This window comes from Zingiber officinale, chromosome 5A (genome assembly GCF_018446385.1).
Source record: "Zingiber officinale cultivar Zhangliang chromosome 5A, Zo_v1.1, whole genome shotgun sequence".
NCBI classification, from domain to species: Eukaryota; Viridiplantae; Streptophyta; class Magnoliopsida; order Zingiberales; family Zingiberaceae; genus Zingiber; species Zingiber officinale.
The window spans coordinates 123,397,576-123,423,139 of NC_055994.1; the positions used below are offsets into that span (position 1 = coordinate 123,397,576).

The 25,564-nt window shown below is 34.4% G+C and overlaps 1 protein-coding gene and 2 pseudogenes across 1 annotated transcript; 2 read left to right on the top strand and 1 right to left on the bottom strand.

The window, feature by feature from the left end:
* Nucleotides 1-2,423: 2,423 nt before the first annotated feature.
* Nucleotides 2,424-3,933, bottom strand: LOC121979958 (annotated as a pseudogene).
* A 3,941-nt stretch (nucleotides 3,934-7,874) lies between these two features.
* LOC121979960 lies at nucleotides 7,875-9,606 on the top strand (annotated as a pseudogene).
* Nucleotides 9,607-17,851: 8,245 nt separating this feature from the next.
* LOC121983192 (GDSL esterase/lipase At3g26430-like) lies at nucleotides 17,852-19,498 on the top strand. Its single transcript, XM_042536147.1, has 5 exons — nucleotides 17,852-18,098; nucleotides 18,181-18,390; nucleotides 18,565-18,731; nucleotides 18,844-19,114; nucleotides 19,181-19,498. The coding sequence occupies exons 1-5, from the start codon at nucleotides 17,867-17,869 to the stop codon at nucleotides 19,441-19,443; spliced, it is 1,143 nt and encodes a 380-aa protein (XP_042392081.1). The 5' UTR covers nucleotides 17,852-17,866; the 3' UTR covers nucleotides 19,444-19,498.
* The last annotated feature ends 6,066 nt before the right edge of the window (nucleotides 19,499-25,564 follow it).

Below are 25,564 nucleotides of genomic sequence, written 5' to 3' on the forward strand. Positions count from 1 at the left end.
TATTGAGATAGATAACCCAAAACCAAGAAACTCCCCTTGGAGAACCATATATGAAAATTTCATCTCATACAACTCAAGTAGAAATATACAAATGTTGATTTTAACAAATATGTAACAGAAAGTTCAAAACTTCTTAGCTTAGCCGCTTGATTTACTTTGACCCAAAGATACAAAGTAAAAAAAAAAATAGAAATCTATTCTTTGTATTTTTTGTAGGATAAGGCCTAAAAATATCAAGTTGGCTCATCCATCTTTTTTGATGTTGATTATTACAAGCCTGTTGAATCTTCTCTTTCCTATTTATTTTAATTTGATTTCTTGTTTTTTTATAATGTGTATTAACTCTTATTTAACTATTTATTTATCTTTTTTAAATATTATATATATATTTGGTATAGGAATTCACTTGTTGAGATCCCATGAATCAATTGAAACTCATATTCATACTAGAACCATGATGATTTAATAAAGCCAAGATAAACTCAAGGGTTTTCTGAGTAAGAACACTTTCATAATCACTTATTCAATGAACGTATGTTATGATTCAACAAAATCTATATCTAGAAAAGGAGTTGTCCTTCGGTAAAAAAAAAAAAGTAAGTCTGAAAGAAGAAAAACCGTTTGATTTAGGAAATATTTATTTAAACTTTTTGGAGTTCAGTTTCGAGGTCTGAATATTACTTATGGATCATAGTTTTCATATTTCTTTTCTTGATCTATTCTATATTACACGGATTTCATGTTCTAGATACTAGAATAATTATCCGACGAAATAGACTCATCTTGATAGAGATGACATAACTATTCTCTGTATTATTAATAGGATCAATTATAACAAGTCATACACTCATATTCTAGAGATATCGAAACAAATAAATTCCACGGTCAAAAAACCAGAATAGTCTATAAATCAAAGTTTTAAGTTTAAATAAAGTAATTTTTTTAAACTAATACTTCATAGTTATTATTAAAGTTAACTCATTGTAATTTCATCCAGTAAAATGGAAGAATTATAAATTTCCAAAATAATAGATAGAAATACCACAAATAGGGTCATAGTGACCCCAATTAGTAGTGTAGTCCCCCAGCCCAGAGCTATTTTACCATGTTCAGAATTCAGTGGTTTCAATAAATTCCCTACAGTAGTTCGTCTTGGCCCAGATATAGAACTATCCTCAATGGCTTGTGTAGGCACAAATCCTATTTATTTAATCATTGGTTGAGATATGTTGACTATGTCATTTCATTGTAGTTGTAAATAAACGATCTTATTATAGATCCATTATATTGTGATCTTGAAATTGTCTAAAAATGGAAATAGAAACCCTAATCGCCATCTTTATATCTAGTTTACTAGTAAGTTTTACTAGGAACGCCTTATATACCGCTTTTGGGCAACCCTCTCAATAACTAAGAGATCCATCCGAAGAACACGGGAACTAGTTGAAGTAATGAGTCCTCGAAGGACTAGTTGAAGTAATGAATCTTCCATAATGAAAAATTATTCTACTTTTTTAGTTGGAACCTTAGGCGGTTCTCGAAAAAAGATAGCGAAAAAATTATCCATAAAGTAGAGACTAAAAGGAATGTGCAAACCAATGCTTACATAGATTCGATTGTTGTTTACAATTATAGCTTTCACACATATTCATTTGGCATCATTTACCATATAGTATAAAATATAAATATAAATAAAAGGAAAAGAAAATATAGTGATTCAGTCAAGATTTCTTAAGCACTATAGCCCTATGTCAAATAAAATAAAAATAAAAAAGAGGCAAAAGATACCAGAGCAATCTTGTATCAGACTACTTGTCTCCTCATAGTTGCATCTAGGGGTGTATATGAACGTAACCAAGTATTCGTGAACAAACTTAGTGTTCGGCTTGGTAATAGCTTGTTTATGTTCATTAAATATACACAAGATCAATTAAACAAATAAGCTTGAACACATATGTGTTCAGCTTGTTAACGTTCGTGAACAATGATCGTGGACAACGTTCATGAACAATGTTCACGAACCATATTCATTAATAAAACTCTTATCAATATGTTAAATATATAATAAAATAAAATAAAATAAACAAATAAGTTAGAATTATCAAGCTCAATAACCAATCAAACAACCAAAAGTTTCAAACAAGCTTGAATTGAGAGCTCGATAATATCTAAACAAACCGAGCTCGAACCGAGCTCGAACCAAGCTCATGTCAAGCTTGAATTGAGAGATCAACAAAAGATAAACGAACCAAGCTCAAACCAAGCTTCAAACAAGCTCAAGCTCATAAAAAACAAACCAAGCCAGGCCTATACAATCATTTTAAAGGCTTGGTTCATTTTAAACTTGGCTCGCTTGGCACTGTTACCTTATCAAACAAGTTTGAACACCCCAAATCTCAGCTCAGCTCGGCTCGTTTACAACCCTATTTGGATCTCCTATTTTTTTGGAATGCTATAAATTCCACTTGAGCATCCAAATTTGGATCAATACTAGCAAAAACATCTCTGAACAAAGTTCTAGCACCATACCAAATGTGTCTGAAAAAGAAGAACAAAGCAAATGTAGCATGACCAAAAGTGAACTAACCCCTTAAACTGCTATGAAAAACGCCATCAGATTTCAAAGTAGCCCGATCTAATTCAAAATTTTCACCTAATTGGGCATATCTACCATATTTTTTAACAGTAAAAGGATCACTATAACTGATTCCATTGAGTTCACCACCATAGAACTCAATAGTTACACCTATTTGTTCAACATTATACTTTGATTCTACTCTCCTAAAAGGAACATAGGCTCTCACAATTCGTCTCCATCCACCAAACCACTAGAAATGATTCAAAGAAAGTAGGCATATGACGTACAAAAAGCTCGTGCCCTTATTTATCTCTAAAGGCAGGGTGCCCTAACCATCCAACAGCTATTCCACCCCTGTTATCCATTGACCCTGCTCTAAATAATCCCCCTTTTGTCGGATTATTACCAATGTAATCATAAAAAACTAATTTTTCAAGAATTTTAGACCAAGCTTCCGATCAACTTAGATTTTCATCTAGTCCGGTGCTAACTCTTCGGTATATTTCTTGTTGAAAGTATCCTTGATCCCACTGATAATGAGTGGGACCAAATAATTCGATTGAAGTTGTTGCTGAACCATACCACATAATTCCAACAACAATGAAAGCTGCAAAAGAAAAAAATAGCAATGATACTACTGGAAAGTACAGTTTCAATATTGCCCATACATAATCCTTTGTATAGACGTTGATGTGGATGGACACTAAGATAGAATAAACCTATCAATATGCCCAATGTACTTGCTACAATATGATGAGAGTCAATTCCTTCGAGAACAAAAGCTTCAAATCCTTCCGCACCCCATGCAGGACTTACAGGTTGTACTTTTTCAATTAGTTCATAAGGATCGGACACCCATATTCTAGGACCATGCAAACGTATTACATGAAATGTGCCAAAACCAAAGCAAGCCAATCCTAAGAGAAATAAATGAATTATAAAGATCTTAGGCAAATCCAAAGAGGATTTGCCCGTACGTTCATCGCAGAATATTTCTAGGTCCCAATACACCCAATGTCAGATAACTGCCAAGAAGCACAAACCAAAAAACATAATATGTGACCCTGCCACACCTTCATAACTCTAAATACCTGGATTCATAATAATTCCCCCTGAAATACTCCAACCACCCCCATGAATTGGTTATTCCTAAACGAGTCATGAAGGGTATAACGAACATACCTTATTTCCCATTGGATCAAGAGTGGGGTTAGAGGGATCAAAATCGTTAATTCGTATAAAGTCATCAAACTGTCCCAACCAACAACTAGGGTTGTATGCATTATATGGACCAAAAGAAATCTACCAGGATCATTTAGTACGATAGTATGGGCACGATATCAAGGCAAATCCATGGAAATACCTTTTTATCAAAAAAAAAAAAACTAGACACTATGCCACTTTATTTTATCGCATTGGAATTGGAAAAGATTATAGGACCGTTGGTGGTCGGGGTTGAATAGCCCCTGCACAAAATCAAACAAAAGAACCTTTCTCGGACAAATAACTTTATTAAAGAACACTTGCATTAAATAATAAATAAATCGAAAAGCAGAGGCTCAGAGGTTTTACTTGGTTATAACCGGGGAGGTTGTTAATCCAAGGAACAGAGTAGCACTAGTTTTTTCTTTAGGTGGAGAAGCCTCTTTACAGTAGTGAAAGCACAGAAAATAAGAAGCTAAACAAAAACTGAGATGTGTACAAGTGTTGTTGCAAGAATGTTTGTTGTTGATAGCTTATGGGACCAAGGTTGTATTTATAGACTTGGTCAGGGTGCCTGGAAGGGTTCCAAGCACCTGGAGTGGGATAAAAACTTATCCCCGATGTAACGGTCAAAGACCACTTCGAAATGGCTAAAACTTGGGTTCCAGGCAACCTGAAGGGGGAAAGTCAACATTTTGTTTACTTTCTCTCCGGGCCTCCAGCTTCGGCTTCGCTTGCTTCGGTCCGGATTTTTCCACTCACTTGGGTGATTTCGACCATCCGAAATAGGGCTCACCTGAACTCAACTTTCAGTCTTCTTGAGCAACCTTCCGCTCTGGCTTCTCGTCCCTCGAAAATGTCGAGCACCTCCTTCTTGTCTGCCCGCGTACTCTTCCGCGGTACCTCGTCCCTCAGATGCACCGAGCCCGTCGGCTCTCTCCCGTGTTGTCCTTCTCGCTAGCTGCGTCTTTTGCTTGACTCCTTGTGCTCTTAAGTTTCTGCACACTTATACACAAGGTTAAACACAACATGATCTAACTTAACATGTTTGATTACATCAAAATTACCTTGGGGTACCAACAAAGATTATACTATGTACCAGGGGTAGATCCAAGATTTTTAATTTAGGGGGGCACTATATTAAATAATAAAAATAATTATGATAAAAATATGTTCACTCTTAAATAGCTTCGGAATTCTCTATTTATGATTGGAATCAAGCTCAAAACTTCCTAGAAATCACCATCCCAAGTTGTATGGTGGTCGATGAGATGACAACGACGAACAAGTTCGTGTGTAGCTCTGACACGAACAAGGGCCAATAGCTCGTCTCAAGGTGGCTATATTATTTTAAAATTTTGGGTATAAAACTAATAACAAGAAACTTAGACTGTGGGCTTTCCCTATAATAGTCTATAACCTCTACTTCCAACAGTTGCTTGGTCACTGTTCTGCAAAAAGGTCTTCAGATCCCTGCCCTCCAGAATTGCATGTTATTTCTCAAGAACTAGTGAGAGTGTGCCAAGGATTGACCCTGCCCATCATGACACTATTTGGTCTCTTGTCCAAGAAGAATTGTATGTTGGAATGGACTATGTTGCATGATAATCTTCACGTTGAGTTGGCTAACAATTCGAAGCTCGAAACTATCATGAGAATTTCTTGCTGCGCTATAATGATTTGCCTCACCCCCTCAAATCATGCTTCTTGTGCTTCAACATTTTCCCGAAGGAGTGCTCAGTTAGATGTATCACTCTGCTTTGGCTATAGATGGCCGAAGGATTCATTGAAAGTGATAATGATGAAAGCATGAAAAAATAGCCAAAGAATAACTCTAAGGGAGGATTTACGCGTGGACTTGCGGCGGCGGCCAGGGGGGAGGTCGTGGCCCCCCTAGTCTCCATGTACCACCTCTACTATGTACCTAACTTTTCAGTAGATTCTGTATAAGAAAAGGTCAATATTAATTCTGTTATTTCCATTAAAAATAAGGTAAAAATTCTGTTCATAAGAGCAAAGAGAAGCGGATCTATTTTATACCCAATAAGTACCAATATGCAATTGGAGGATTACTCTTACTTTCAAGAAACAAATACATAAATACTTGTTTATCATTCCAACGATTGATGCGTTAGTTAAATTTTCTCTTTATTCATTCTATCTTACTCTATAAACCTTTCAATCTATGTATAAAATACAATAAAGAGAAAAAGAGATAAAGATGATAAAATCATTGTTACGTTTACATTTTAACGTGTAATATAGTACTCAATTTTGTCTTTAAATTAGTGTCTGTTGGTGTTCCAAAAGTACTTGTTCGGAATCCTAGAGAGGAAGATGCAATTTGGGTTGAGTTATAGTGCAACTTGTCAGACATATTGAGTCATATGAAATTTACCCATTTTCTTCCCCAATCGAGATATCTTCTGTTTCGCCTAAGAAATATTGTATTGAGGGAAGCACCAATCATTCGGAGCATGAAGTGTAATTAGATCAATTTATTTATATTTGCATTTTGAGATCTATATCATCAATTAGGAGGATTTATGATTCACTTGGAAAAACAAAAATAAAGTATTGAGATTATAAAATAGTCGAGTTGGGAAAAGACATGAAACGAATTAAAAAAAATAGTATTGTGATTATTTGTCCTATATGTGCAAATAAAATTCAGATAGATATTTTCCCCGAGTAGAACATGAACCTAAAAGAATCGCAAGGGCCCATTCAGGAATAAGAAATTGCATCGTGATTTGAATATCGATTAAATAATACATCAATGAGAAAGATTAGTTCAATTTCAATAAGTTCAATAATTATATATATATATATATATAGGTAAGGAAATGAGAACACAACTCATGTTTTTTGAAAAATGCAAGAAAAACATTATTTTTTGAAAAAACAATATGGCTCCTAAAGGACTAGAGGAGAGGATTTTATTTTAATCAACCAACTTTATCAAAAAAGTAATAGGACAAGATGTCAAGGAGGAGATCTTGAATACTATTATTGGTCTCATGATATAACTTGGTATAGAAGATTAGACTCGGGATCTTTATTTATTATAAACTCTTCTAGCGGATGAGTAATATCAGGAATAGTTATTTTTGATGCTATACAATTTGTGATACCCGAAATACATATAATATGTTTCCAATATTGTGATGGTTTAAAGTATACATTAGCTCACCGATCTTAATTGCCTCAAAAATATTATTTGTATAGTAAATCTTTGATAATTGAACGGAACACACCAATCTAAAAATTCAACCATCAAACTAGTCAAGAATAGGATTAACCAATCAACTGATCTAATTTAAAATTTTAATTTGTTTAATTTAAACTTTTTGCTTTTTAATATTATTTTTTATTTATTTGATTTGATTTTAAAATTTATAAATCAGTTTAACTAATTAAATTGAAATAATATCCATCAACATTCAAATACTTAATATCAATCAATTAATGATGTTATCAATCATGATTATTTAATTCTATAATCAACTGAGTTAATCGATTTTATTCGGTTTGGTTTGTTAGATTTTGATAATAAAATTTGGTCAATTTGATTTGTCTAAAGCTCGGTTCGGTTTGATTTTAAAACGATTGCTTATCCTTATAAAAGAATAATGCAAATAGTAAATAAATACCAGAGGGACAGAGATTAAATCAATGCCTTCGATTCTTTAAAAATAATATTAAGAATAAAAGAATATAATAATATTTAAAACATCCGAGCAAAAGATTTATCTTATCATATTTTTTTCTAAAAACAAATATAATATTTTTATTATACTGACAGTATAATTTTTAATTTTAATAATTTGTATGTTTCCAAATTTATATATTATGAAATACATCAGTCTTCATATATTCTTATATAAAATTATAATCACTATAAATGATTTACTCAAGATAAAATTAAGAGAAAAATAATAATAAGTCCAAAGATAAAATTATCAAAAAGTCAATCTGATCAACATCTATCTATATACACACGCTGTATATATCGCTCTATTTATACCACAACAATTCTATTTCAATTATCTCACATCTCTTTTCAATTACCTTACATCTCTTCCTCTTCTGCATGGCTTCTAACTGCTGCCTCCAATGGCTCCTCCTCGCCCAAGCCCTTCTCGTTGTAGCCGCCTCCTCTGATTCTTGCCACTTCCCAGCCATCTTCAATTTCGGTGACTGTAACTCTGACACTGGTGGGTTGTCAGCCGCCTTTGGGGCCACCCCGCCGCCCCACGGCGAGTCCTTCTTGGTGAGCCGGCTGGCCGGTACTGTGATGGTCGCCTCCTTATCGATTTCGTCGGTATGTTTGTTCATTTATATCAATCTAAATTACGACAATTGATAGTCTTCCACCATCTCACCTGCAAAACCATAATATTATTGCAGCGAGCAGCCTAGGTCTCCCGTTCCTCAGTGCCTATCTCAACTCTATTGGCACCAACTTCTCTCATGGTGCGAATTTCGCTATGGTCGGGTCGACGATCAGGCAGCCTTATGCCACACTAACCGAGTCCGGCTTCAGCCCCATCTCCATGGACGTCCAGACTTGGGAATTCTCCTAGTTCAAGTCTCGCTCCCAAGCACTCATCCAGCAAGGTACACAACAATACTAAAAACTCTTTATTTATTAGTTAATGCATAACTTAATCACTTGTTCATTAACTCCATAATATAGTTCATATATTGTATTTAACCTCTCTTATGTGTTAGTCATTATTCCAAAGGTTAGTAGCCGTCCATGATTTACCTCCTCTGTGTTTACCCTGGGACGGGTTGGCGGAGGCGCTGGGGGCGAACGTATTTACCTTTTACCACCATATATTGTATTTAACCTTTTTTTTAATGAAATTGATGCCTTCTCTTGCATTGCAGATCTAGCACTAATACATGAAATCATAATACAAATATTAAATTACTGTTTGTGTGTAGGATTGTTCAAGGATCAACTGCCGAAGGAAGAGTACTTCTCTCAAGCTCTATATACGATCGACATCGGCCAAAATGATCTCACGGAGGGTTACTTCAGAAATTGGACCACTGACGAAGTCAAATCGGCCATTCCTGATATCTTGGACAAGTTTGTTCTTGCCATTCAGGTTGATTTAATTTCTCGATCTTTTGTAGTTAGTTTGTTTTCAAGATATCAATTCTAATGCTAGGGAGTGTTTTGTTTTGTCTGTCTTTATTTGGGTGTTTGTAGAGTATTTACTGGGAGGGAGGGAGGTACTTTTGGATCCACAACACTGGGCCTTTTGGTTGCCTCCCTTATGTTTTGGACCGGCTCACCCTTAAAGCGCCAGAGGTGGACCGATTTGGCTGTGGGACTCCCTTCAATCATGTGGCCCAGCTCTTCAACCGAAAGCTAAATCAGACTTTGAGTCAATTGAGGAAGGATCTCCCGCTCGGCGTCTTCACCTATGTAGATATTTACTCGGTCAAGCGCGAACTCTTAAGCCATGCGCACCAGCATGGTATGTAAGAATTACATTTAAACCATAAATTCTAAATTTTAAACTCTTATAAATATGATTTTTGTAGGATTTGAGTTGCCACTCGTAGCATGTTGTGGGCAAGGAGGAAAGTACAACTACAATATAAATATCGGATGCGGATCGACAGTGACAAAAAATGGAAAAGAGGTGATGGTTGGAAAGGCATGTCAGAATCCATCAAAGAGGATCATTTGGGACGGAGTTCACTACACTGACGCTGCCAACAAATGGATCTTTCAACAAATTATGGATGGAAAATTCTCGGATCCACCTGTTCCTCTACGGTTGGCTTGCAAAGCGAAGGCATAATGAGCTGCTTAAGTATTAGGTTTTAGCTTATTGATTTTGAATTTTAGTCGATTGTTAGAGAGCTTGATAATTAATAAATTATCAATTATATTTATTTTTATTAAAAGTGAAGTTTGATTCCTGTAACTTTAGTATAAACATTATTCAGAAATAAGTTATTGCACGTATATATCTAGATATAGATCTTGCGATGGTTTAAAGCATACATAATCTCGCTTGATCTTAATTGTCTAATCGATATTTGCTATTAAAATCAAATAAATAAAATCGATAAAAAAATTAATTAATTTAGTCGGTAATCAAATTAACTGATTTTTAAAAAAATAAATATTATAGTTTTTTTAATAAAAACTTAATCAGTTTAATAAAAAATTGAAAAATCTTAATATTTTTATTTTTATTATTTAATTAAAAAATAGTTTAATTGATTTTTAAATTTAAAATCATAGAACAGATTTAATCAAAATAATTGATATTAAAAATAAATTGAATCAAAAATTTTGAATTATTCTAATAATAAATAAAAAAACATTATAGAAGATTGATAAATCTGATTTTATTTTTTTAAAAAAAAAACATAGGGTGATGTCTTTTTTATTATAATTGACAAATAACTTTCTAATTTTTTCTTCCAAAATAAAGAACTCATCAAATTTCACAAATAGATGTCCGAATAAAAAAATAGTAACGATCCTTACCTATCTATATAGATATTAATGTGATTTTTTTAAACTTTGAATCACTATAGTATGTTGGCTTAGAGTATAAATACCAGATATTTTATTTAAAAATTTTACTTTAAATTTTAGATAAGGTAAAAATCTTTCTATCGATTATTCTATCTATTTTCTAAATTATATATTTATAAAATTACATTTTTAGATTTAAGGAATGAATTATATTCCTTAAACATTATAGAAGAGAGAGAACAGGAATGAATTCTATTCCTTGGATATCTAAATTTAATAAAGTACATTTGTTACCTTAAATTATGTATTTTAGATAGAGAAATTGGTGTGATATTCTTAGTGGAGAATACTTAAAATTGAAGGACAAGTTTGAGACTAATTAAACTCCATTCGAGAAATCATGAGTCTTCTTTTAAAATGCTTCAAGTGGAGTTTGTGTAGTGAACTCAAATTGTTATTCACCTAACCTACACAGACAATTTACGATATGACTTGCTCATCTACTCGTAATTTGTATATAATTTCTAAAATACTTAATACATTATGTTTATGGAAGATTTAAGAATTTTATAAAAGACTTATATTAATTAAAGCTCAAACGAACAAGTTGTTGTGATCTCGAACAAAATGCATGTCCTATTTATCTTAAACATTCTCATGCCTAACCGAGTAAATAGCTTCTCGGTCGCGACAAAAAGAGGCCTTTAATATGATAAATATTTAATAAAGCTCGGTCAATTTGATTTGTTAGATTTTGATTCTAAAGCTTGGTCAATTTGATTTGTCTAAAGCTCGGTTCGATTTGATTTTAAAACGATTGCTTATCCTTATAAAAGAATAATGCAAATAGTAAATAAATACCAGGAGGACAGAGATTAAATCAATGCCTTCGATTCTTTAAAGAAAATATTAAGAATAAAAGAATATAATAATATTTAAAACATCCAAGCAAAAGATTTATCTTATCATATTTTTTTTCTAAAAACAAATAGAATATTTTTTTTCTAGAATATAACTTTTAAATTTTAATAATTTGTATGTTTCCAAATTTATATATTATGAAATACATCAGTCTTCATATATTCTTATATAAAATTATAATCACTATAAATGTTTTACACAAGATAAAATTAAGAGAAAACAAAGTCCAAAGATAAAATTATCAAAAAGTCAATGATCAATATCTATATACACAGCCCCGGTCCTAACAATCAGGAGGTCCGGGGCGAAATGATCAAAAGAGGTCCTTAATTTTTATTTCATTAACATCATGAATTTTATTAGATTTATCATTAACTTCATAAATTTCATTAGACTCATCATTAACGTCATGAATTTCATTAGACTCCTCGTTAACATCATGTATTTCTTTAAGTTCATCTATATTATTCCTATTTAAATTTTCTATATTTTCATTAGAACTTGATCTTTTAATATAAAATTTATTAAGAGCATCTCTTTTTGATTCATTTAATTGTTCTATTTTTTTTCTTTTTTCATTTCTAGAAATATATTTTCTAGGCAGCATATTATAATACACAAAATTACAATAATTGTAAAAGTATAATTTAAATAAACTAAATAAAACTATAATTTAAATTAATTAAAATAAATGCATAAAATTACAATAATTGTAAAAGTATAATTTAAATAAACTGAATAAAATTATAATTTAAATTAACTAGAATAAATGCACCTGGATAAAAAAAAGGAGTAGATGACAACCCGCAATCGCCGTAACTCGCGAACCTCCGCAACGTAGGCCGTAGAGGTTCAAAACATTCAGGTGCAGTGTGCAGGAGGTGCTGCCATGCTGGTGTAGCCGTGTAGAGAAGAGGCAAAGGCGCAGCCTTGTTGTGACACCGTCGCCGAGTTGGAGTTGCTGGTAGAAATATTAGAAAGGAGAGCAAACAAAAATGAAAAGAGAGTGAATCAGTGAAGTAATTGTAAAAAAATCTAAGAGAAAAAAGAGAATATGAAAAAAGAGTGCGTCGGCACTCGGCAGAAATTGCAAAAGCTTGAGGCTCGAGCTTGTCTGCTTGTGCAGTTGTGCGACGGCGGATGAAAAGGTGCAACAGTAGGAAGAGCGTCGGCACTCGACAGAAATTGCAAAAGCTTGAGGCTCGAGCTTGTCTGCTTGTGCAGTTGTGCGGCTTGTGTGGCGGCGGAAGAAAAGGTGCAACAGTATGAAAAGCGTCTGCACTTGGCAGAAATTGCAAGGCTTAGCTTTTCTGCTTGTGCAGTTGTGCGGCGGCGGAAGAAAAGGTACAATTTTACTTTACAAAACCTAATTCTTAAAATAATTAATATATATAATATATAAACACTGGCTTGTGGGCCCCTCCTAAACTGGGGCCCTGGGCAATCGCCCAGGATGGCCCGGCCTCTGGGCCGGGCCTGTATATACACGCGGTATATATCCCTCTATTTATACCACAACAATTCTATTTCAAATATCTCACATCTCTTTTCAATTATCTCACATCTCTTCCTCTTCTTCATGGCTTTTAGCTGATGCCTCCAACTCTATGTATTCCTCTATCCGTAGAGTACATTGAATGTATAGAAATGGCTATAATAGAGTTTATGTTATTCGTATTAACAGCTACTCTAGGAGGAATGTTTTTATATGGTGCTAACGATTTAATAACTATCTTTGTAGTTTCAGAATATTTTAGTTTATGTTCCTACCTATTGTCTGGATATACCAAGAGAGATGTACGGTCTAATGAGGCTACTATGAAATATTTACTCATGAGTGGGGCAAGCTCTTTTATTCTGGTTTATGATTTCTCTTGGCTATATGGTTCATCTGGAGGGAGATCGAGCTTCAAGAAATAGTAAATGGTCACTCTAACTCTGGCACTGGTGGGTTATCAACCGCCTTTGGGGCGACCTCGCCACCCTACAGCGAGTCCTTCTTTGGTAAGCCGGTCAGCCGGTACTACGACGGTCGTCTCCTCATCGATTTCATCGGTACGTTCATTCATTTATCTCAATCTCAATTACAGCAATTGATAGTCTTCCACCATCTCACCCGCAAAGCCATAATATTATTGCACGCCACAGCTGGGTGCACGATCAGACAACCTTACGCCACATTGAGCCAGTCCGACTTCAGCCCAGACTTGGGAGTTCTCCCAGTTCAAGTCTCACTCCCAAGCACTCATCCAGCAAGGTACACAACAATACTAAAAACTCTTTATTTATTGGTTAATACAAAACTTAATCACTTAATCATTAACTCCATAGTACAATTCATATATTGTACTTAACTTTTTTTTATGAAATTGATGCTTCTCTTGCATTGCAGATCTAGAATCAACTGGCTAATATACAAATTCATAATACAAATATTAAATTACCTTTTGCGTGTAGGATTGTTCAAGGATCAACTACTGAAGGAATAGTACTTCTCTCAAGCCCTATACATGATTGACATCGGCCAAAATGACCACACGGAGGGTTATTTCAGAAACTGGGCCACTGACGAAGTCAATCGGCCATTCCTGATATCTTGGACAAGTTTATTCTTGTCATTCAGGTGGATTTAATTTCTCGATCTTTTGTAGTTCGTTCGTTTTCAAAATGTCAATTCTAATGCTAAGAAGAGTATTTTGTTTTGTCTGTATTTGTTTTTGTGTGTTTGCAGAGCATTTACTGGGAGGGAGGAAGGTACTTTTGGATTCACAACACTGGGTCTTTTGGCTGTCTCCCTATGTTTTGGATCGGCTTACACTTAAAGAGTCGAAAGTGGACCGCTTTGCCTGTGGGGCCTCCTTCAACCATGTGGCCTAGCTTTTCAACCAAAGTTAAATCAAACTTTGAGTCGACTGAGGAAGGATCTTCCGCTCGATGCCTTTACTTATGTAGATATTTACTCGGTCAAGCGCAAGCTCCTAAGCCATGTGCACCAGTATGGTATGTAAGAATTACATTTAAATCCAAAATTCTAAATCTTAAACTCTTGTAAATATGATTTTTGTAGGATTTGAATTGCCACTCATAGCCTGTTGTGGGCATGGCGGAAAGTACAATTATAATATAAATATCGGATGTGGATCGATAGTAACAAAAAATAGAAAAGAGGTAATGATTGGGAAGGCATGTCAAAATCCATCGAAGAGGATCATTTGGGATGGAGTTCACTACACTGACGCCGCTAACAAATGGATCTTTCAAGAAATTATGGATGAAAAATTCTCGGATCCACCGGTTCCTCTACGGTTGGCTTGCAAAGCGAAGACATAATGAACCGCTGATGCATTAGGTTTTAGCTTATTGATTTTAAAGTTTAGTCTATCTTGTCAGGAAGCTTGATAATTAATAAATTGTAAATTATATTTATTTTTATTAGAAGTGAAGTTTGATTTTTTTTTTACTGTAACCTTTTAGTATAAACATTTTTTTGAAATAAGTTATTGCATATATTCAACAAATTGTTGATAGAAAATTCTCGGGTCCACCGCTTCCTCTACAGTTGGCTTCAAAAGTGAAGGCATAATGAATTGTTGATGCATTAGGTTTTAGCTTATTGATTTTAAATTTTAGTCGGTGTTGTTAGTAAGTTTGATAATTAATAAATTCCTAATTATATTTATTTTTATTAGAAGTGAAGTTTGATTCCTTATTGCATATATCTATATTTGTTATCTTGTGATAGTTTAAAGTATACATAATCCTCATCAGATCATAATTATCTCAATAAATATTATTTGTATGGTAAATCTTTGATAATTAACTCTAAGCACGAATTTGAAATTTCAACCCAACTAATCAATTTTTACTATTAAAATCAAATAAATACAATCGATAAAAAATTAATTAATTTAGTGGGTAACCAAATTAACTAATTTTTTAAAAAATAAAAATATTATAGTTTTTTAATAAAAATTTAATGGGTTTAATAAAAAAATTAAAAAAACTTAATATTCTTATTTTTATTATTTAATTAAAAATAGTTTAATTGATTTTTAAAATTTATAATCATAACTAATTTAAGCAGAATAATTGAAAAAAATCAAATAAATTGAATCAAATTTTTTGAATTAGTCTGATTATGTCAGGTTATTCTACTAGGCTGAATTAAAATTTTGCTTATTTCTAATAAAGACAAGTTCTAGATAAATGTAAATTAGTTTTCACTAACTCCCAAAATACTTTCAAAAATGATTAAAGAGCTTAACTTTGACACTCTTTTGCACTTTTTAAAGAAATTTCAATCAAATTAACTTACACCGATAGTACTTGAATTATTGGGATAATTAGGATATCATGTCAAAAGTGGTTGCATTTCTAAATTTATCAGATGGACGATTAAGAAAAGGCTATTCACTGGATTAATTGGACTCGAGACCATATCTGATATTTAAAAAAAAAAAACATAGGGTGATGATCTTTTTATTATAATTGACAAATCATTTTATAATTTTTTACTCCAAAATAAAAAAAAAACTCATCAAATTTAAATAGATGTCAAATTACAATCCTTTCCCATCTCTATCACTTGTATTACGTGTATTACAACAAAGAATTACAAGAAAAATAATGTTACCAAATATTATTTGATTCAATATAATTAATGCAACAAAAATTTATTTGTTCAAAAGTTTTAATGAATAACCTAATTTAATATTTTACTATATTACCCTCAGTTACAAAATCAACTATACATATTATTATTATTATTATTATTATTATTATTATTATTATTATTTAAACTCTAATATATTTTACTATATTTTCATGTTTTTCTTTATTTTTTATTTTTTTTTATGTTTTTTCATTTTTTATATTTTTTAAAGTTTTTTTTACTTTTTTATTTTTATTTTTTCATTTTTTCGTTTTTTAGGTTTTTTTTGTTTTTTAAAAATTTTTAATGTGTTTTTATATTTTTTTCCCTTTTTTAAATTTTTATGTTTTTTAACATTTTTTTAAATTTTTTTATTTTTTCCTATGTTTTTTTCTCATTTTTTATATTTTTTTTTAATGTTTTTTCTATTTTAAATATTTTTTTATTTTTTAAAGTTTTTTTAATAATTTTTTATTATTTTTATGGTTTTTTATTTTTTAAGTTTTTTTATTTTTTATATTTTTCATTTTTTTCTTTACGTTTTTCTTTTTTGTCACATTTTTCTTTTATCCAAGGATATTTTGGGTAAAAAAAATCGTTAAGCCCTGGAATCAAGAAAACCCTCAATTTTCCGAGGTTTTCCGATTCCTAGTTGTATGTCTCTTTTGCTGACGTGTCGGACATGGAACATTACTCGGGAATCATCGATTACCTAAACCAAATAGGATTTTTGTTGATAACCTTGAATGGAGAACTAAGATTATTAAAAATAACCTTAAACCAAACGCACCCATAAAATTAAATCTATAACCACTAGGGACGATCTAAGAAATTGAGGTAGATTGGATTTTTGATGTGAAATGAGTAAATTAAATATAAAAAATTAAAAAATTACAAAAGTACCGTACTAAATTTAATAGAGAAAACTTTTTTATAATAAGTAATAAAAAAATTCTTTAGACTGGACTACTAGAGTTCAAGACAATCCTTAAGCAGATCCGTCGACAACCACTTAGACATGTTCCCTAAACAATCTTAAATACACTAGAAAACGATATTCGTATATAATATTTAAAATTGAAGGACAAGTTTGAAACCAATTAAACTCCATTAGAGAAATCATGAGTCCTCTTCTAAAATGCGGCAATTTATGATATATCTTGCTCATCTACTCGTAATTTGTATATAATTTCTAAAACACTTAATACATTGTCTATGGAAGATTTAAGAATTTTATAAAAGACTTATATCAATTAAAGCTTAAATGAACAAGTTGCTACGATCTACGTGCATATCCTATCTATCTTAAACATTCTCGAGCCTAACCAAGTAAATAACTTCTCGGTCACAACAAAAAGAAGCCTTCAATATGATAAATATTTAATAATATTAATTAATCATAACTAACAATTACTTGTACAGTAATATTTAATTAATTAAATAATTGACTAGATTTGTCAACTATTTTATGAGGATGTCACATGATTAGCTTCATAATCAAATTCAACACAAGAACACCTCTTAGTTCCATATATATCTAACTCACTCATCGTTACTGATACCTGCACGATTCTAAGGGTTGCAAACCAAACAAGTTTATTTTAGAATCACTTTGGCCATAACATAAAAGTTCAAATCAGCTCTCCAATAAGTCGGTTGCCTTGATTTCTCACTACTGAACATATCAAACATATTTTAGTTATATTTTAGAAAACAATAAAGAATAGAAAACATTAAAAACTCGAACCAATTTATTAATAATCTTATCTAATAAAAATGAGCTATCTTTATCTTTAATTATCTAACTAAAGATAAGAAACTTACAATCGGATGTACATAAGATAAAATTAAGAGAAAAAAATAATCAAATTATTCCAAAGATAATTTATGAAAAAGTCAATCTTATCAACATTTTTCTATATACATGTTGCAAGCTTTCCTCTATTTATACCACAACAATTCCATTCCAATTATCTCACTTCTCTTTTCCTTCTTCTCCATGGATTCTAGCTGCGGCCTCCAATGGCTTCTCCTCGCCCAAGCTCTTCTCGTCGTAGCTGCCTCATCTGATTCCTGCTACTTCCCGGCCATCTTCAATTTTGGCGACTCTAATTCTGACACTGGCGGGCTGTCAGCCGCCTTTGGGGCGACCCCGTCGCCCTATGGCGAGTCCTTCTTCGGCAAGCCGGTCGGCCGGTATTCTGACGGCCGCCTCCTCATCGATTTCATCGGTACATTCATTCATTTATCTCAATCTCAATTACGGCAATTGATAGTCTTCCACTCACTCGCAAAATCATAATATTATTGCAGCGAGTAGTCTGGGCCTCCCGTTCCTCAGCGCCTACCTCAACTCTATCGGCACCAACTTCTCTCACGGTGCGAACTTCGCCACGTCCGGGTCAACGATCAGGCAGCCTTATGCCACACTGAGCCAATCTGGCTTCAGCCCCATCTCCATGGATGTCCAGACTTGGGAGTTCTCCCAATTTAAGTCTCGCTCCCAAGAACTCATCCAGCAAGGTACATAATAATATTAAAAACTCTTTATTTATTGGTTAATACATAACAATTCATATATTGTACTAACTTTTTTTTTTTATGAAATTGATGACTTCTCTTACATTGTAGATCTAGAATCAATTTGACTAATACATGAATTCATAATACAGATATTAAATTACACTTTGTGTGTAGGATTGTTCAAGGATCAACTGCCAAAGGAAGAGTACTTCTCTCAAGCTCTATACACGATTGACATTGGCCAAAACGACCTCACGGAGAGTTACTTCAGCAATTGGACCACTAACGAAGTTAAATCGGCTATTCCTGATATCTTAGACAAGTTTGTTCTCGCCATTCAGGTGGATTTACTGTCTTGATCTTTTGTAGCTTGTTCGTTTTCAAGATATCAATGCTAACGCTAAGAAGAGTATTTTGTTTTCTGTAATTTTTTTTTATTTTGGGTGTTTGTAGAGCATTTATTGGGAAGGAGGAAGATACTTTTGGATTCACAACACCGGTCCTTTTGGCTGCCTCCCTTATGTTTTGGATCGGCTCACCCTTAAAGCGCCAGAGGTGGATCGCTTTGGTTGTGGGGCCCCCTTCAATGAAGTGGCCCAACTTTTCAATCAAAAGCTAAATCAGACTTTGAGTCGACTGAGGAAGGATCTCCCGCTCGGCGTCTTCACTTATGTGGATATTTACTCAATCAAGCGCGAGCTTCTAAGCCATGCGCACCAGTATGGTATGTAAGAATTACATTTAAACCCTAAATTTAAATCTTAAATTCTTATAAATATGATTTTTGTAGGATTTGAGTTGCCACTTGTAGCGTGTTGTGGGCATGGAGGAAAGTACAACTACAATAAAAATATCGGATGCGGATCGACAGTGATAAGAAATGGAAAAGAGGTAATGGTAGGGAAGGCATGCCAGAATCCATCCAAGAGGATCATTTGGGATGGAGTTCACTATACTGACGCCGCCAACAAATGGATCTTTCAACAAATTGTGGATGGGAAATTCTCTGATCCACCGATTCCTCTACGGTTGGCTTGTCAAGCGAAGGCATAATGAGTCATTGGTGCATTAGGTTTTAGCTTATTGATTTTGAATTGTAGCCGATCTAGTTAGGAAGCTTGATAATTAATAAATTGCAATTATATTTAAAGTTAAGTTTGATTCCATTTTTTAGTATACTCTTTGTAAATAAACTATTGCGTATATATATATAATTAAAAATCTTAATATTTTTTATTTTTACTATTTAATTAAAAAATAGCTTAATTGATTTTTAAAATTCAAAATATTTAATCAGAATAATTGATATTTAAAAAATCGAATAAATTGAATCAAAATTTTGATCTTGAGTCTCCTTCAAGAATTTTAAAGGAATTTCTAAGTTTATAACTAGTGATGGGTAAATCAAATTTGAACTTTAACAAGTTAGTAATTCTTAGTTTATAGCTAGGTGATGACTCGTCCACTCCGCTTGTCCGTTTGTGATAGGTGAATAAAAAAAATTCGGACCAAGGCCCTTAGATCTATTTATTTTTATTTCGACGAAAACAGATAAAATTCTATGAATTTTTCTTTGTTATTTTTGTGAGGTTCAAGTCTGACGGAAATAATATTCTACGACTAACAACTCATTTATTTTCAAACCAATCCATTTACTATTTACTATTTGATTTACTACTCCTTTATATTGGAATTCTTAGTTTATTGCTTTTTTGGATGTTTAATTGGATGGCTTTTTTTTATTACAATTGATAAACAACTTTACAATTTTTTTTCCTCCAAAATAAAAAAACTCATCAAATTTCACAAATAAATGTCCGAATAAAAAAAAAATAGTGTAAAAACAACTATCGGACAACCCTTACACATCTCTAGCGACATGCATATTGGTTTTTTGAGCGGCACTAACACATAAGGTTAAAGACAATCTTAAATAATTTTTTTTAAAAAAAATCACAAGAGAACCGTATGTAAAAAAATAGTGAAAACTTTTTCATAATAAGTAATAAAAAAATTCTTCGGACTGGACAAGAGTTGAAGACAATCCTTAAGCAGATCCTGTGAGGTCCTCGAACCTCTAGATTTATTCTTCGATATTTGACATAGTTAATTTTAGTCGACTGTCGAGACTTTCGGAAGATTACTGTTTAGCCCGGGTAGCTTCTGGAGTATGCAAACTGATCGTCGATGCTAGTGTTCGACACTATCTCCGTAAACGATATTGCTCTGCTACGGTGCTTAACGGATTGTTGCAATTCGTTCCCAAGATACAACGACGACGAACGTCTCGGAATCGTAGCACTCCGACTTCCGAGACCAGCGAACCTTCTAGTAGACTTCTTGGACTCTTGAATGCACAAGATGAGATGAATGCTTAGGAAGAGAAGAGAGGATTGAGTCAATATTCCATCATCTGGAGGGTTCTATTTATACTAAAAGAAGAGGTTGAGTGTCCTTGGGTGAGTAGATGTGTTCTTTGGGCTGGATCGATCTAGATCATCCGAAGGGTTGTAACCCTTCTCCAAGCCCACTTCAATCTCATCCATCAGATCTGAGGAGTTATGACCCTCAGATCCCGCCTATTGTCATCGGCCATCGGATCTGAATCCATTGATTCGATGCTTCAGATCAAGTCTCATCCCAAGCCGTCAGATCGTTACTCTTTGCGATCCAACGCTCTATATCACATCACAAGCGATCCATCATACCTATTTGATCAACGTTAATCAACGGTAGTCATCCATTCCCTAAGTCAACTGTCCAGTCATCTCCCTTTGCCCACGAGGATGCCGCATAAGTGCTGCCACGTCAGGTACGAGCCTGACACGTCACCCGAGTGCCACGTAGGCACTGCAATGTCACCTGGAGCATAAATTTAAGCTCCTCAATGCTCCTCGCGACGATGAAATTTAAGCTCCTCGCGACGATGCGAAGTGCAAAGTGCGCCTACAAAGCGCTCATTGCGCACGTGGTGGGTGGCGGACTCACAGGTGCGAGCACCTGCTCGCCCTGGGCTAAAGGAGCACCTATCCTTTTATTTTTGTGTTAACTCCATTAACACATCTTCATTAATAAGTAGAGAATACACATCGAGAATTTCCGATGTGGGACTATTCTCCCATGCACTTTATTAATGAATAATAAATGTTATTTTGGGCCGACTTTAAACATTAATTTCTCATTCACCCTTAATCGGTTTTGAGCAAATTAATAGTCTAAATCTATCTACGCGAATCATAGATTTCAATTTTGAAGTCAATTACGACTTTCAACAATTGATGGCTTCCTTCCTCAAAATCGTTTTGGTCCATTTAAGGCCCCAATATCCAACAATCCCCCACATGAATGGAAATTAATGCAATGCGTGTATGCATGCTGACACTTTATAAGAGTCCAATCGATAAGTCACTGCATCGGGAGAGGTAGCTTGTGGCTTTGAACCTTCCTTAGTGAAATGCTATCGAGTATACTAGGCTGCGCAGTGAACGTGATGTCTTGAACTGCTCAGAGTTGGTGTATACTTAGACAATAACACCCACACAGAGATCTATCTCACCTACTTTAGGTTCTCATGGTTGGTTCCGTTTCGGCCATGGATACCATCTTGGATTCATGAGTGTTTCATTGAAGCGGCCTGTCTTCACACTCACATAGGTGACACTTTTATCAAGAGTATCCTACCATACTCCACCTTATCAGGTATAGAAGTCACTAAAAGCATAAGCTTAACCTCACTACATGAGGTAGGACAACACAAATTCATCCTATGATTGGGATAGAGATAAACTATCTAATGTGCTGGACCACAACTTCTGTAACTTCGTTGTCCCATTGAACCAAGATCTTGGGATCTCCAGTCAACAAGGTTGGGTTACCGCTACAGTCGTTTTCAGTTGTAGATTTTTAATCCCATTCCTCTTGATGAACAGTATACTTGATCTCGACTCAACCCCTTCGTTAGAGGATCTGCCAAATTATCTTTGGACTTAACATAGTCGATTGCAATCACTCCATTCGAGATCAACTGCCTAATGGTATTATGTCTACGACGTATATATCGTGACTTCCCATTATACATATTACTCTGTGCCCTTCCAATCGCCGATTGACTATCACAGTGGATTAGTACGGCAGGCACAGGTTTCATCCAGCTCGGAATATCTTCCAAGAAATTCCGCAGCCATTCAGCTTCCTCAGCTGCTTTGTCTAGTGCTATAAACTCGGATTCCATAGTTGACCGAGCAATGCAAGTCTGCTTAGTGGATTTCCAAGATACTGCTCCCCCACCGATCGTGAATATATATCCACTAGTGGATTTGGAGTCTTTTGTATCTGATATCCAATTAACATCACAATATCCTTCCAACACAGCGGGATATTTTCCATAATGTAATCCATAGTTCATAGTATATTTCAAATATCTGAGAACTCGCATCAATGCTTTCCAATGGGTGTCGTTTGGATTACTCGTAAAACGACTCAGTTTGTTGACCGTACAGGCAATATCCGGACGTGTGCAGTTTGTGAGATACATCAAACTGCCTATTATTCCAGAATATTCCAACTGCGATATGGTCTCACCATGGTTTTTCGCTAAGTGTTGACTTAGATCCATAGGTGTTTTCACTGTAGAGAGATCGTACGCATTGAATTTTTTCAATACAGATTCTACATAATGGGATTGTGTTAAAACTATCCCTTCTGATGTCCTAAAAATTTTAATTCCCAATATAACATCTGCTTGACCCATATCTTTCATATCAAAATTTCTGGTCAACATTTTCTTTGTAGTCATGATTACATCATGATTACTGCCCATTATTAGTATGTCGTCTACGTATAGACAGACAATTACATAACCTTCAGGTGTGTTTTTGACATAAATGCATTTGTCACATTTATTTATTCTGAATTCGTTTGACAGCATTACTTTGTCAAATTTTTCGTGCCATTGTTTAGGCGCTTGCTTAAGTCCGTACAACGACTTAACAAGTCGACACACCTTTTTCTCATTTCCAGGAGCCATGAACCCTTCGGGTTGCTCCATATAAATTTCTTCTTCCAACTCACCATTTAATAACGCAGTCTTAACATCCATTTGATGTATTTCAAGGTCATACAGTGCTGCAATGGCTATTAGCACTCGTATGGACGTAATCCTTGTCACCGGTGAGTATGTATCGAAGTAATTAAGGTCTTCCTCTTGCTTGTACCCCTTGGCTACAAGTCTGGCCTTATACTTGTCAATTGATCCATCAGCTTTATACTTACGTTTTAGTATCCACTTACAACCTAATGGTTTATTACCAGAAGGAAGGTCTACTAATTCCCAAGTATGATTATTCATGATAAACTCAATTTCACTATTGACAGCTTCTTTCCACATTGGAGCATCGGGCCTAGAGAGAGCTTCACTTAATGTTCTTGGTTCCATTTCTGACATGAAAGTCATGAAATCTGGCCCGAACGATTTCTCAACTCTAGCCCGTTTACTACGACGTGACTCTTCACTTTGATCATCAATAGTCCTCTTATAACAGCTAAGTTCGGTAACGTCATTTTTGTTTGAACTTCCGTTGTTATCACTTTCAACGTTTCCCTTTTTATTTGGGAATACGTTTTCAAAGAATATCGCATTCCGAGATTCTATGGTTGTTCCCATATGTATATCAGGAATGTCTGATTTGTGAACTAGGAAACGATATGCACTACTATTATGGGCATATCCGACAAATACCACATCGAACGTTTTAGGTCCGATCTTTACTTGCTTTGGTTTAGGTACTTCGACCTTTGCCAAGCACCCCCACACTTTCAGGTATTTGTACGATGGCTCGCGGCCTTTCCATAGTTCATATGGAGTTTTATCATTTTTCTTAAGAGGGATTCTATTGAGAATGTGATTTGCCGATAATATTGCTTCCCCCCACAAGTTTTGAGGTAAGCCTGAATTTATCAACAAGGCATTCATCATTTCTTTTAGTGTCCGATTTTTACGTTCGGCAACACCGTTTGATTGAGGTGAGTAAGGCGCCGTTGTTTAATGGATAATGCTAGATTTTGTACAAATTCATCAAACGGTGCATTATATTCTCCACCTCTATCGCTTCGAATTATTTTAATTCATTTGTCAAGTTGGTTTTCAACTTCTGTTTTATAGGTTCTGAACGCCTCTAGGGCTTCGTCTTTACTTCTTAAAAGAAAGACATAACAGAACTTTGTGTAGTCATCGATAAAAGTAATAAAATATTTTTTATCTCCTCTAGTTTGCACAAATTTCAAGTCACATAGATCACTATGTATTAACTCTAGAGGAGTTGTTGTCCTTTCCACCGAATGAAAAAGTAGTTTCGTCATTTTCGCTTCCACGCACACTTCACATTTGTGTGTTTCGTCAACATTGACGTTTGGTAATAAATTTAATTTGACGAGACGTTTGAGAGTATTATTATGCACATGTCCGAGTCGATCATGCCATAAATTAAAACACTCAACAACATAGCTGGAAGCATTTATTTTATTACCATCAAAATTTCGGAGTACAGGCATTACAACCATTTTGAATAGACCCTTTTCTAGGTACCCTTTTCCTACGAAGACACCATTCTTCGTAAGTACAAAGTTGTCTGACTGGAACACTAGCCTAAATCCAGCCTTGACCAATGCCGCACCAGAAACTAGGTTCTTACTGATGTCGGGAACATGGAGTACATCAATGAGTGTTAGCTCCTTTCCGGACGTCATTTTCAGAACAATCTTTCTAAGTCCAACAATTGGCGACGTCGTGGAATTACCCATATAGAGCTTCCTGCCATTTATCGAAGTATACTTTGGAGAACATCGCCTTATCGGAACAGATATGATGAGTTGCTCCAGTATCAATGAACCACTGCTTCGGGTTGGTATCCACCAAGTTGGCTTCAAATACAACCGCAGTGAGATCCAAGTCATCAAGAGAGGTTGCGACATGATTCGCAGCATCCTTTGGCCCCTTGGTTGGCTTCTTTGGGCGTCTGTAGTCCTTGGACAGGTGTCCTGCCTTTCCACAGTTGTAGCAGGAGCCTTTGAACTTCTTTGCTTGAGCCTTCTTTTTGAACTGCTTCGGCTTTTTAGCGTTCGGCTCGACCAGGTTGGACATTTCGTCTATAGTCCGCTTGGTTCCTCTGGAGTCGGA

Excerpts from the sequence above, each read along its gene's own strand:
- LOC121983192 (XM_042536147.1), top strand. The coding sequence starts at position 17,867 with ATGGATTCTAGCTGCGGCCTCCAATGGCTTCTCCTCGCCCAAGCTCTT. Across the intron at positions 18,391-18,564 it reads CCAAGAACTCATCCAGCAAG|GATTGTTCAAGGATCAACTG; the intron begins GTACATAATAAT and ends CTTTGTGTGTAG. Across the intron at positions 19,115-19,180 it reads AAGCCATGCGCACCAGTATG|GATTTGAGTTGCCACTTGTA; the intron begins GTATGTAAGAAT and ends TGATTTTTGTAG.